This window comes from Poecilia formosa, unplaced genomic scaffold, assembly GCF_000485575.1.
Source record: "Poecilia formosa unplaced genomic scaffold, Poecilia_formosa-5.1.2 Scaffold1063, whole genome shotgun sequence".
Taxonomy (NCBI): domain Eukaryota; kingdom Metazoa; phylum Chordata; class Actinopteri; order Cyprinodontiformes; family Poeciliidae; genus Poecilia; species Poecilia formosa.
In genome coordinates, this window is record NW_006801002.1 from 16,420 (window position 1) to 30,098 (window position 13,679).

The 13,679-nt window shown below is 38.5% G+C and overlaps 2 protein-coding genes and 2 long non-coding RNA genes across 4 annotated transcripts; 2 read left to right on the top strand and 2 right to left on the bottom strand.

Annotated features, from left to right (window-relative positions):
- The first annotated feature begins 219 nt into the window (after window positions 1–219).
- On the top strand, window positions 220–6,189 carry LOC103132452 (uncharacterized). Its single transcript, XM_007544263.2, has 3 exons — window positions 220–308; window positions 4,497–5,026; window positions 5,953–6,189. The coding sequence occupies exons 2-3, from the start codon at window positions 4,503–4,505 to the stop codon at window positions 6,083–6,085; spliced, it is 657 nt and encodes a 218-aa protein (XP_007544325.1). The 5' UTR covers window positions 220–308; window positions 4,497–4,502; the 3' UTR covers window positions 6,086–6,189.
- Window positions 3,586–4,573, bottom strand: LOC107835133 (uncharacterized). The gene is made up of 2 exons (XR_001660963.1): window positions 4,483–4,573; window positions 3,586–4,366 (listed from the first exon to the last, which is right to left on the bottom strand). It is a non-coding gene; the product is annotated as an uncharacterized LOC107835133 (long non-coding RNA).
- A 1,040-nt stretch (window positions 6,190–7,229) lies between the features above and the next one.
- LOC103132453 (neuronal acetylcholine receptor subunit alpha-2-like) lies at window positions 7,230–13,673 on the top strand. The gene is made up of 4 exons (XM_007544264.2): window positions 7,230–8,105; window positions 12,730–12,881; window positions 13,390–13,434; window positions 13,550–13,673. The coding sequence occupies exons 1-4, from the start codon at window positions 8,039–8,041 to the stop codon at window positions 13,661–13,663; spliced, it is 378 nt and encodes a 125-aa protein (XP_007544326.2). The 5' UTR covers window positions 7,230–8,038; the 3' UTR covers window positions 13,664–13,673.
- On the bottom strand, window positions 8,692–10,336 carry LOC107835134 (uncharacterized). The gene is made up of 2 exons (XR_001660964.1): window positions 10,218–10,336; window positions 8,692–10,044 (listed from the first exon to the last, which is right to left on the bottom strand). It is a non-coding gene; the product is annotated as an uncharacterized LOC107835134 (long non-coding RNA).
- Window positions 13,674–13,679: the final 6 nt, after the last annotated feature.

Consider the following 13,679-nt stretch of genomic DNA (forward strand, 5'->3'; position numbering starts at 1 on the left):
TTCCAGCCTCCGTTCCCCGTTGCGGAGAAAAAAGAAATAACTCAGTTTTAGCCTTTTCTGAAAACATTCCCCTTCCTTATAAAACTCCTCCCAGCAGACATGCAGAGGCACACGGGCGACCAGACTCTCCAGACTTACTCTAATTGCGTTTGCGCGTGTCTGCACTTTTCTTTCTCTGACATGAAGGGAAGAGCTGAGTTATTTCTTCTTTCTGCTTGTAAATGGTACTCTTGAACTTCTGAGTGGATCCGGCGGACTGAAAGAGCAGAAGTGGAAGAAACCAGAGGTGCAAAAATTACTGGAGTAAGGTAAGTCTGATGTGTGGACTGAATGAAACTTTATATAGAGAGTACACTCAGGATTTTCCCTCACGCATTCCTCTGCTAAGGTCAAGACGCTTACATCATTTACACAAACTTATAAGATGTTAAAGAACATGCATTTTCTGGAGACACTTGAACTGATGTTGATGTTTATTCATAAATAACCACGGGAAGATACTCTACCATACTATTAACATACAATTTGGATAATAAAAAAAATGTAATTTGTAATTTTAAGTAGTGTATTTCTGGTTTATTTGTCCTAAAACAAGTTTGATTGGGTTAAAAAACATCAAGTGTTTCCAAACTTAAGGAAACCAAAAGAATCATGAGAAAATGTGACTCCAGATGAGGGCTGAACTCAGAAAATTCAAAAATATTCTTACTGAAAATAGAGAAATGTGTATTTCTCTATTTCTCCGTGGTTTTTCTTACTATTTAACATTTAAACCCATTCACTCCTATTTGTGTTTAGCAGAAAAAAAAGTAGCAACTTTTTTTTTTTTTTTTGGCTACCAGAGCCTTCCTTGTCATGGTGCTGCTGAAGTAAATGTGTTTTGACAGCTGTAAAACACACCTGGTCAAGCTTTGACAGGAGAGGCCACAAAGCTGAATGGCACCCACCCAACAAACGCTCAGATTTGCTCCTCAACCAGGACTGAAAGAGGAGGACGTGTGCAGCCAAGAGCATCCACATCTACATTTCAGGGATTAATAAAAAGAGATTCACCAAAAGCATCTCTGCAAATGACAGAATCATTTCATACCAATGCCTCATTTTCAGAAAAGAGATATGCCTATTCAGCTCCATTCAGGGTTTTCAACCAGATTTTCGCATACGGTATATGAAACTAACCCCACAAAACTTGTACCAGTGAATCAAGACCTGTATTGACATATGCTGAAGAGCCGCTCAGCGAGAAAAAAATAAATAAATAAAAATTGAGTGTAAAAGCCTGCTCTACCAAATATTAAGGGAACTTCTTGACTTCATAACACTTGGAAAAAATTGTTTTGATATCTGGCTAAGAGAGCTAACTCTGATACTAAAAGTTGGTGAGAAGGAAAAAGGTTTGTATCTTTTTACGCAAAGCATACACACATCTGGCCTCAACAGTGCAAATCACTTGAACAACGTTTCCATTTTTTTCTCATGAACTTTTCTATTTTCATTAGAACCAAATCATTATAACTAGTTCTATTTCGGGATTTAAACACTTAATCAGACTTGCACGCTGTTGCGCTTAAAGATTAAGGTGAAGCACTAAAGGGTTTGGCAAACTCACGGCTTTCCCTTTGTCGAAACGCTTTAAGCCAAGAGAAAAGTCAGCCCATAAAAGTCACTTCCCTGTGACGAATCCTTTGCAGTGGAGCCAAGAAAAATGTGACTACATACTGCAGTCCAACACAAGCACAGTTTGCACCCAACCGTCTGCATCTTAACTTTCAAGGCATTTTTCAAAGACAAAAACCACTGCTGCAAGTCTGTGATACACCGAGGAATGAGCAAAGGCGTTAGCAAAACAAATTCACGTCTTTCCCGAACAGACGAATTACATTTTTATCTCATTACCTTCAGTCATAAGACCAGTGTTGTTACTGCGGACCAACAGGGATTTGTTTTAGTGGTGCTGAAACAAGCGTGGTCAAAAGTTTTGTAGGAATAAAAAGGTTTTGCATCACCACAATTATGGAACATAAAGTAAAGTCACTTTGTGACAGGTTTCCCATTTAATTTATAAATAAATGTGCCATTTTTCTGTTTGTAATCAGCTAATTGGTTTTAATACTCAAAATAACAAAAGTCTATGCAGGCTGGATAAAATAATTGCAGAAGCAGATGTAACGCAATGCCGTCATCGACTTGGAACACATCTGGAAAGCTCATTAAATTTGCCTTTATTTTACATGTCAGGTCATCCCAACTGTAACCATACACTCACACGCAAAAACGCATTACTACGATATCAGGATGTAAACCTCATTGTCCCAAAGTAATCCTATTTGAACATATTTCCATGAAAACCACTGCAACTTAATTGAAGTAGTCACTGAAACGCAGAGGGAACCCTCTCGGTTGTTTTATGGGTAACTGGGAGTCTTTCCACACCACAAGTTGCCTTAAAATAAGCAAAATATTTTATTATGTTTGTTTCAGCAGATTTCAGAACAAGACGTACTGAAAAATAATAACTAGCCAGACTTTCCTCTCAGCTTTGAGGAGTTTAAAAAGTTTTGTGCCAAATCCGAATGCGATCTGACAGCAGAAATATCTCTGCCATGCAGTTTATGGTGGATGCCTTTAAATTAAATTAAAATGTTCCATTTCCAGATGCGGAAGCTTGAAACCTAGACAGCCACGTAAGTTCCTCAAAAACTGTAGTTTGAAAAAAACAACCCAGATTGTTTCTTTTTGTGCCCAGAAAGACAAAAAGACGACCTGAACGTCAGCATTCACAAGAAAGATCCTTAGAAAACCACTGGAAACAACAGAAACTCTACTGTAAGGAGAAGTTTCGGCTTTCACAGCCTTGGCGTGACACGAGTCACCACACAGTCTAGCCACAGAATGTGAAAAGCTTATTACTACTCCACAGCTGAGGCGGCACAGTTTTGTGCAATAACTTTTTATAAAACAATGACATAAATCCACTGAAAGATTAAATTTAACCCATTTTACTTCTCACAACAGACATAGAGGGACATGATAACTGCTGATGCATCCATTTACAGTAAAACTATAATCTGCAGAGGAATCCAAAATACATTTGAGATTTCATACACGTATTTTGAAGGGGCTGCACGGTGGTGCAGTTGTTAGAACTGCTGCTGTGCAGGAAAAAAAAATAGATACTTGTCTTTATTCCAGATCTTTCTGCATGGAGTTTGTATTTTCCTACAATGGGTAATATGGCTAGTTCCCACAGTCAAAATGTACAGGTTAAATGGGCTTAGCAGCAAGTGTGTTTGTTCATGGCTGTTTGTCCTTTGTCTTTGGGTTACCATGTGATGGAGTCACTGCATGTCCAGGGTGTATCCATGACTCTAACCCAGTGACTATTGTAGACAGACACCAGACTCCATGTGACCATGCATGGATAGGCGAGTATAAACAATGAGACTTTATATTATTGAATAAAATAGTGTGCAGTTGTGAAGAGGAAGGGAAATTGTTGCACACGTGTGTATTTAGTCTGAACTGACAATGAAGCTTAACCCTCTGCTGCAGTGACAGCTGGAAGGATTTTGTGATATTCCTCTACCAGCTCTGCACATTCAGAGACTTCTTTGTAAAAAAAAAAAAAAGAAAAGAAAACGAAAAGAGATAAAGATTGTTTGTGCAGATAAAACTACTTGTATAGTAAACTGAATTTAATTGGTAGATGGACAGATTTACTTACCTGTAAGTCTTTCTATTAAACAGAAGTCACTCAGATAGCAGCAACCTGTATGTAGCAAAATAAGACATGTTGTGTGTATAATATTTTATAATCTGCATGTGGCATTTAACAAAAGTTCAACTGAAAGAAGGTTGCCTGATAAATTGTACGTAGAAAAATATGATTGCTTCTAAAATATGCAGTGACATTCAGGGAGTCAGATTTATGAACCTCGTAAGTATCAGAGAAGAGTCACAGCCACGTTTAATTCTCAGCTGGATAAATAAGATGAACATTTCTGGAAATATTTCAATATCATTACGTCTTGAGGAAACGATTTTGAACAAACATTATTGCCATTTGCACAGAGCTGAAGATTCAAAAAGGGGAACTGAAAACATAAAAGTCGGAGTACAAGCTCTGCTGATGGACCAGATGTAAAGTGTAGCGCGCTTAAAAGTGACAGCTGAAAGAAACGACAAAAACATCAGAGCCAGTGGTTGTGAGCAAGTACTCTACTTTATATTTCCAAGATGTTTCCAGACATAAATTCATCTTATTTACAGAGCTTTTCAAGTGTCGTTACCTCCTCGAAATGAACAAACATCACTCTTGCATCTCCTCGGCATACTGGATGTTCGTGCAGTTCAGGTGGTCGTCCATCTGAAAGTTGCAAAATTAAGCTTTAACAGCATACCTTGAACCCAAACCATATCCTCTAATTGTCTTGCAAAACTCAGTAGTCTTCACATCTTTTCATGAAATTCACAATCATTCACTTTTATCTGCTCAGGCTACCATGTGGCAGTTTTGGATGAAGCTCATCTTGGCCTGGATCTCCCTGGCAACCCCGATATTTGGCCAAAGTGGAGATGGCGACTGGGGTTCAGGCTTTGACATCCTCCCTGCCTCGACGGCCACCAATGACACATTGGAGGCCGTTGGTGACGAGCCTGCGAGTGCGAAAAACAACCATCTCTTAATCCCGTCGTCGCCGTCCCCCTCGCTCCAATCTGAACCCCAACCAGATAAGTGCTCTGTCCACTTCAGCACTAAAGCCGAAACTGTTTCAGCTCGAAAGCTGAAGGCCCGGCGAGAGGAACTGGACTACCTGCGGACGATTCAACGTGCCAACAAGGCAGTGGTGGAGAACCTGGCGCAGTTTGTGGGGGCAGAGCTGGGGGATCAGAAATATGAAGATGTGATTAAAGAAAACATCATCAGCATCCAGGAGGACCATAAAGGCTGTAGTGAGGATTTAGAGAAAGCTGAGGAAGATTTGAGAAAGCAGCTGGAGGGAGATGGCTTCGCTGGGATGGAGAAGTGAGTATTGGTTAAAGTTACAGTCTGACAATGAAAAGAGGAGAAGATTTAGCATTTCATAAAACATCAAGTGAGTGTATTATTTTTACTACAAACATCTATCTGTGTCAAATTTTTGACTATCTTGTTCAGGATAAACCAAATAAAGTGTACCAGCACAAAACATTTTCACCAGAGGAGGTATTGTGCTTTGGGCTAATGTAGAAACCCATTGGACCGATGAATCTTGCTGCTGTACACAGACATTTTTAACCATCGGATAGACCGTCCGTCTGACAGACAACACTTTGCCCGAACTGAGTCATCGACGGGACAAAAAAATGCAGCAGAAAGACTGAAAATTAAAAATATTTAAGGTGTTTTTAAATGGCCTAATTAAAGTTCAGTGCTTCATCAAAAAGAGATGCTGTGTTGGGACTATAAGAGAGCTGATCAGAAGCAGTTGTCTATAAACCTCAATATGCTTAACCAAGATGAGTGTGCAAGACATTTCTCCCCAAAAATATGGAAGACTGATAGTCAGGTTTAAACAAAAAAAAAAAAAAACAATAAATATGTCAGGTCTGAAAATTTATTTCTACAATTAACAGAATAATTTGGTGAGCTTAATTTATCCCACACAGATGATGATCTGTCATAGATCAAGACTGTTTTTTTTTTGTGTGTGTACTTGATATTAGATTTGGATCACATTTAAAGCCTCCAAACACATCGTAAAATGTAAAACAAGTTGCACTTTTTTTCAACATGGCTATCATTTTCTGAGTCTGTCTTTTCCATTACGAAAACGTCAATCATAATTTACCCCCAGGGAAATGAACAGTAGGTCAAGAGGCATTCCTTCATTTGCCTTTTCTGTTCTCATCTTTCCTCCTGAAGCCTGTTTTCTTTTCTTTTCTTTTTTTTCCCCCCAAATTCTGGCGCAGAGTAAGAGAAGAGTCTGTGATCTTTGAAGAGATGCTTCGCGCTGCAGCGGACATCGCCAGCAGGTTGGAGAGGTCGTCCCAAGCCCTGCATGTTTCATTTACACGGCAGCTGAAAGACATTGTGAGAAATTGATGAACGGAGTTTCGAAACTGTTCAGGCGTCAGTTTCCAGTTGCAAAATAATAAATATGTGAATAAAGGCTGGCAAACTGTTATGTGCCAAGATCAACAGTCCTAAATATTTTGTGTGTCTTTGTTACTGAGATGCAACGATGTCTCGTTGAACTGTTAGCAGGAAAGAAAATGCTGAAGAAAATGCTGCAAGTTGGGAAATGATGGTTTAAACAAATCACCCCTCATGGGGTAAGTCATAAAAGGTAGACTTGTTAAATATTATCTTTAATTCAGGAATTGTTTATGAAATAAATGGAAACAATCTGTGGAGCCAAGTCTAATATTTATAAAGCAAACTAGAAGAGTCTTTCGGAAAGCCTGCGTAACGACACAATAAGCATTTAGAATGAGAAGACTGTTCATCTATTATGTATTTTCAACATTTAAAAAGTAAACTACACTCGCTTGATAGTTTATTAGGTCCAATTTGCCAAGGCCAAATTGGACAAACACCAGTTGAGGAGATTTATGACAGACTGCATTTTTCTGCTGGACAATCCTGTGATGGTCTGCAGACCTTTCTATACAGACTTCGGCCTCTCGCCCAGCTTACAACTACAGAAAGAAAAACCACAAACTAATTAAGTGGAACTTTATCATAAATATATAACTTGTTTCCTTTCGTTTTACAAGTATGAATCTAGAAAGTGTGGCATACATTTGTTGAAGAAGAAAGTTGCTCTGGTCAGATGAAACCAAAATCAAGATATTTGACTCTACAAAATGCTATTAGATCACCCACGTTTTAATAGTGAAACTTGGTGGCGCCAGGTGTCATTCGTGCTGCGAGGATGTGTTTCTTCAGCAGAAGAGGCGAACTGATTAGAGCTGATGGGAATATAATGTAGTTAAACACAGGGCAAATTGGAAAGAAAATCTGTTAGAGGCTGCAAAAGTCTTGAGAGTAGGGGCGAATGATTATCTTCAGGATTATTCATCCTGAGCATACAGAGCTACAATGTAATGGTTTTTAGGTCAAAGCGTATTTGTATTTTTTTTTTAAATGGTGTAACTCAGATCTACATCTGATTAATCTTTCAAATTGTTTTGCCCTGGGAGAACCGATTGAGTCTCAGAAGGACTACGTTGTTAATTTAACAGTGTTTGTTCCAATAAAATCTTTTTTTTTTTTTTCATTATTCAGTGATATTACGCAGCTTCTGTGTTCACCGTCACGTTTGGAAAACTTAAAACATCTCCAAGTATATTTATTCACTTAGCCTGCCCTCTAGCTGCTTTCCACTGAAATATCCCAGTTGAGCTGATTCCTGGAGTGAAAAAACGCTTGAAAGAATGGCGCAAATAAAACACTTTCTTATGTGCTTAGATGTAAATGTGGTATTTCAGTTGCCTTTACATCTAAGGTTTATGGCAATCGGAGTGAGAAAGAGAAAAAGGGAGAGAAACAAAGAGAGAGATGAGGAGGAAGAGAAATCGGAGGAGGGACTGCCAGAGGTGTCCTACCAGATACAGGCGCATGTTCCCTGCTAGTTGGCTCTACCGCTCTCCAGATCAAAATCATTAGAAATAGCAAGAGGATAACAGCTTGGCAACGTGCGTAAAAAAATGCGCAATGGTTTGGATTTGGCACCCGCGCAAGCCTGGACAACATTTTCCTACACTTTTTGTTACTAAAATAGCAGATTTAATCCACAACAGAAGCACATTTCAGTGGTGACCGAAGAGACATTTACCAATGCTGAACGGCGGTACAGTAGTTGGTCGGAGCACTTTTCCACTCTCTCCTCTCCCTCTGATGTAGCAGCAGTTGTTGTGCAGTTTTTTTCTGGATATGCCTCCCAGCTGCGAAGATGACACATGCTTCTCTCACGGAGAAGACTCTGACGGATCGTCCCCGCTGCGCTTTACTCTCTGATCAAGTTGGACTTATTTTTTTCTAACAGAGCGCAAAATGATTCACAACCACCTGTTCCTGAAAGGGACCATGGTCGTCTGGACGCTACTTCTGGGTCAGACAGGTAAGAGTTTTTTTTTTTTTTTTTTTTTTTTTTTTTTTCCTGAACTGCAACTGAGCAGGAATTTAATACACAGACCTGCTGAAAAAATATATATATTTAAGAACCAAAACCTGTGAATTGCAATAACAATCACTTACATTATTTTTCGATAAAAGCCCTTCATTTATTCTGACGTCCATCTCTAGACTCAGTAAAAAGCAATGAAATAACTGCGTTCTTTTCTTAAGTATCCCAACCTAGGGATATCCTGATACCAACCCCCTCGCCCCCCTTGATGCAATATGAAAGCATTTGAGTCTCAAGATACTTACTTGTAGGTTTAACTGCACACTTGGACAGACAGCACTATAATCAAAATCCTCCAAGTTAAGAATTTGTCATGTAGTTCCAAGTCCCCCTCTATGGTAAAGCGTGTGTGTTGTGTGTTATGCATGTTTTATTTATTTATTTATTTTTTTTTGCACTATTTTGTTTTTGTCAATGACATGATCTTAGTTAGTACCTTAGATAGTGCAGTCGCATTATGAAATTCCAATGTAAGTTGTTTTTATTGGTTTTCTTGTTTTTTTTGTTGTTTTTTTTTTTCAACAGGTGAAGATGTAAATTATTACATTGTTTTGTCTTTTTTTTTTTCTTCTGTATGGTCCATTTCTAAATCTGGAAAACCTGCCCTTTCAGGGTCCCTGCACCTTTTAGTCACAGCCGTATTGTGGCACCACTTGATGTAAAACAAAACATCAGGTCAACAACAGGGAATGGGAGTTAAGTCCTACACACTGCTACTAGAATACCAAATGCTTTCATTAGGATTTGATACTTGAGATCATCTTTGGATTAAAATCAACTGCCTTACTAACCTTCACATACATTTCTCCAATAGCAACTGTTTGTTTTCTGTAAGTCAGACATGTTTGCAGCCACAGCCAGAGAAAATGTTATGGCCTCCAGAAGCCATAAAGTCCATAGTGCAGATTTTTAGTTCATTAAAACAAATGCTGGTATCTTTTATTTGTTCCTTATGTTTCACTTTATTAATTCTTCTGTATTTTGTAATTTAACAAACACCCAATTTATTCTCTTAATCCTGTTTTATACCATCCACCTGATACAAACTGGCACTTTTATATAATAAAATTACTTGCATTGTGGGCTTTCTAAAGTCATTAAACACACATACATCTTGTAATGTTTCCATATGTGCAAAAATGGCTAATCTACAACTGATCCCATTCAGATTTTTTAAATAAAGAGGTGGATTAAATATGCACAACCATTGAAGGAAATGCATTTTATGAAAATGTTATGCTTTTATAGATATCTGCAGAAACTTTCTCTGTTAAAAGAGATTGACAGTAAAGGAAAAACGTGTGCTCTTTTTTGCACCAATTTAAACCATGAATCAATTGTTCACTCAAATGCAGAAACAAGTCATTAGCAGACTTTCTCAACAGATGCCTGAAAAAAAAAACATTTCAAGTCTGCATCTCCCTGCCCCGTGTTTCCTGTTTGACTTCTGCAGTAAAAAAAAAAAAAAAAAGTAGACATACGATCTAGAGATGGTTCATTTGCCACCAAGCCAAAGATCAGCTCTTTGACTTGACGCCTTGCAGTTTTCTTGTCCAGAAAATGTTCCACGTTGTTCCCCTCCATACTCTTTGCTAAAAGCACTTGACAGTCCAATTTCACCAAGAGTGCCTCTGGCCAAGGAAGCTGCTGACTCGATCCTCCAAACGGGTCAGTGTTTTATAGACCTGGCCGAGGGGCCTGGCTGGCCTCCAGTCTTCTAAGCCCAGTTTGCTGGATTTTGAAGGTGTCATCTCATTTCAAGACTCCACTGCCAGGAGGTTCTTTGATGAATGGTACCCAGGAGCCTTTTTTGTTTAGCCCCACACATGTGGTTGCTCCCAGAGGCACGGAAAATGGACGCATCTCACCAGGCCTGTCAAGAGACCAGACAGGAAGCCTCAGCTGCAACCTCATTGGTCAGATTAGAATAAACAAATGAAGGTAGGAGATGAATCCAGGTGTCCACTTTGAAACCCATCATATGGCAAAGATAATGTCTGAAAAAAACAATGCTGAAAATAGTATTTTAAAACATTAAATACTTACTGTGAAACAGCACTGTGTTGTTTAAAGTCCATCCAAGATGTCAGCTCTAGCACTAAATCTCTGCATCAGATTTACATGTAGCCACAGGTCTTTACAGCATTGACCGTGCAGAGGGTTGACCTGCACTAACACTTTGTAGAAATGTCCTTAATGGAACCAAAAATGTGTGGATCAAACTTGTTGATCCATAATGGTGACACGCTCCACCGAGTTGCAAAGCCCTCTGCACTATGAGAGAAAACTGCAAACACAGCAGGACCTTGTTTAAACCTTAATGTCACCGTAACAGATTACATGTGGATGTGCCTGATTTTAGTAAGATTTTGAAAAAAAAAGATTTTTGAAGGAAAGAAAGAACAAAAGAGAGAAAAGTACTTCTTTCTTTCTTGAAAGTTAAAATATTTAATATAACAAAATTAAAAAGTATTTTCCTTTATGCCAAATCCTACCTGAATCAGGAACACAAAGAAAGCAAGGCACAGAAAGGACACCTCACCATTTTGGGCAGTGAAATATAATGAGTTATGGTGCATGACCCATTGTAAAATGTCACACTGTCAGTTTAACGCTTTTGTTTTAGAGCTAATAAAATAAGTGAGGAATTTAACGGTCTTCAGTTGGAAGCTTTTGACATTTTTTGCAAATTAAGGGCTGCTGTTACTCCTCCTAAAGTAATCAACTAGAATAAAAATAAAAGTATAGCACCAGGTCTTACGCACACTAATGGTCATTGCAATATTCACAGAGTTGCACATTTTAATCCTTTCCAATATAGTGCACATCAGATACATCAAAGCCCTTTTTTTGAAATCTGCTTTTTTTTATGCACAAGTTGTGACACCAAAAGAGCAGACATGGTTAAAAACACGCAGTTAAAAATAAATCATTTATCCAACACTTAAGAAAAAGAAAATATCCAGGTCCAGTGCACTGAAAAGTATCCATACCTCAAGACAAGACATGGGTGGACTCATTCTAGTTATTTGCTTACAGGACATCCAGAAAAGTGGAAGAACTCACAGGGAGCAACAAATAACTAGAATACGCGGTAACTGTTACTGTCAGGACGAAAACAGGCGATGAAAAGCAGGCAGTGATGAATGGACATGGATGAACAGAGCGTCTGGCAGGAAGGTGATGAAACTGACGGACTTAACTACTGGGAGAGTTAATGAGCGGCATGAGAACCAGGAGTGACTAATCGGGGGAATGTGATGCAGTTGGAGAAAAAGCAGAGCAGGAAAATCAAGACAGAGTGACTAATAAACCCAGAGTGAACACAGATGAAGCTGAAAAAGGTCATAAAATGAAAGACCCAGGGCAGGGAATTGAACCCAGAACCTTCTTGCTGCATAGCAACAGCTCTACCAACTGCACCACTGTGCAGCCCCATTAGAAACATAATAAAACTAAAGTAACTAAGAGGACTAGACACAAGCATTAAACCTGATAAACTACTGAGACCACTAAGAAAAAACTGGACCAAAGTAAAACAGAAACACAGCTGATCTAATGAACGACAAGAAAGAAGGGACAATGAAATAACCAAACCCAAAACCAGCTCAAACTACCTGGGATCCTGCTCACCTTTTTCAGTATTAACTAAACTGAATGAAAATGAAATCCAGTTGAATAAGTCAATATTATCATGTTTTTTTTTTTAAATATGACTGGTAAACTTAGGTTATGACAGAGACTTTTTTGATGCTCTTAGTCAAAATATCAATGAAAAAAGCTAGTGCACATACATTTGCAAACAGGCCAAAACGCTACACTTTGATTTCATCTGACCCAAGCACCTTCATTCTCATGTTTGCTGTGTCTCTTTCATGGGTATTTCAAAACTGCAAATGGGACTTCTTCTTGCTTTCTTTCTAGAAAGTGTTGATTCTTGCCACTGTTTTAGGCTCCAGATGTGTGAAGTGCAGTAGCTGTTCTGTCAACAGACACTCCCACCTGACACGCGGCTCTGTCCAGCTCCTTCAGATTTTTCTTGTCTTGTCTGCTGCTATACATAATGCTCTCATAGCCTGTACTTCCAGTTAGTTTGCATTTGTTCTGCAATCTTTCTCGACTTTTAGATTATTCTCTGAAAGGTGCTCAAAGCCTGGGATTTTATTTGATAACCTAATTTTGCGTAAAATGTCTTTAAAACTTTATCTGTCTTCTGTGCTCCTTGGCTCTCTTGATGCTGACAGTCTGTAATGTTCTCTAACAAGACATCTGGATTTAAACTGAAATTAAATCTCACACTATATTAAATCTAGCTAGACTTCTGTGATGAAACATCTCCATGTTTCCAGCTCCTGCTCTTTCCTTCACAAGCCACAACATGATGCCATGTTTGCATAAATTAAACATTATTAAATAAAAGAGTGTAAATGATCAGATTTACTTGAAGACACTTAACAGCATGAAATCAGAGATCCAACGTAATCATCTAAATTAACTATGTGTTTGTAAAATTCTAGTAAAGAGTATCTTGAATAAATAAACATCTTATTTTCCACAGTTGTTGGTCATGTCAAGACCCATTCACATGCCGAAGATGAACTCTTCAAGACGCTGTTCTCTGGTTACAACAAGTGGTCAAGACCTGTCCCAAACATCTCTGATGTGGTTATAGTCAAGTTTGGACTGTCCATAGCCCAGCTCATTGATGTGGTGAGTTATATGAAAGGATTGTAATTGTGGTTGCAAAAGGATTCAAGCTAAATACTTTTGTCGATATTCAATATTTCTGAATCTAGCAAAGGATTTGAAGTATCTCAGTGTCATTTTCATTAGTGATTACAGGATCTGGTGAGGGAAGAACTGATGTATCGTCTGTGTGTTTTCAGTAATGCTTGTGCTGCTTGGTCATTTGATGATAAAGAACTGGTCCAAAGGCAAAACTAGTATCGGAAAACTGGTTGTAAAACTGTTTAGATCTAACCTCAGATCTAACATGAACACCAAATAGAAGAATGAATGTGAAAGAAATTCATGCCAAAAAAGCTGGATATGTACAAAACACAAGATCTTTGTTCCAGCACTTGTAGTCATAATGTCCGACCAAATGGACCAGATCTCATGTGTGTTTCATTTAGATTACAAAAATGTTACTCTACACATGCATCTTTAAGAACTTCAGTTCGTTTGTTCTTTGATCTCTGCTGTGTCTCCCATTCAGGATGAGAAAAACCAAATGATGACAACTAACGTGTGGTTAAAGCAGGTTAGAAAACCTGTTTCTACAGTCAAATTTTTAAAGAATTGTTTCTGCCTTAAATGGCAAAATCTTGAGGGATAAAAACTCAAGGATAACACTGATCTCTGTTTGACTCTCCCAGGAGTGGAATGACTACAAACTTCGCTGGAGACCATCTGACTATGACAACGTAACGTCCATCAGAGTCCCATCGGAGCTCATATGGGTCCCAGATATAGTTCTCTATAACAAGTGAGTTAATAGTTTTGTTT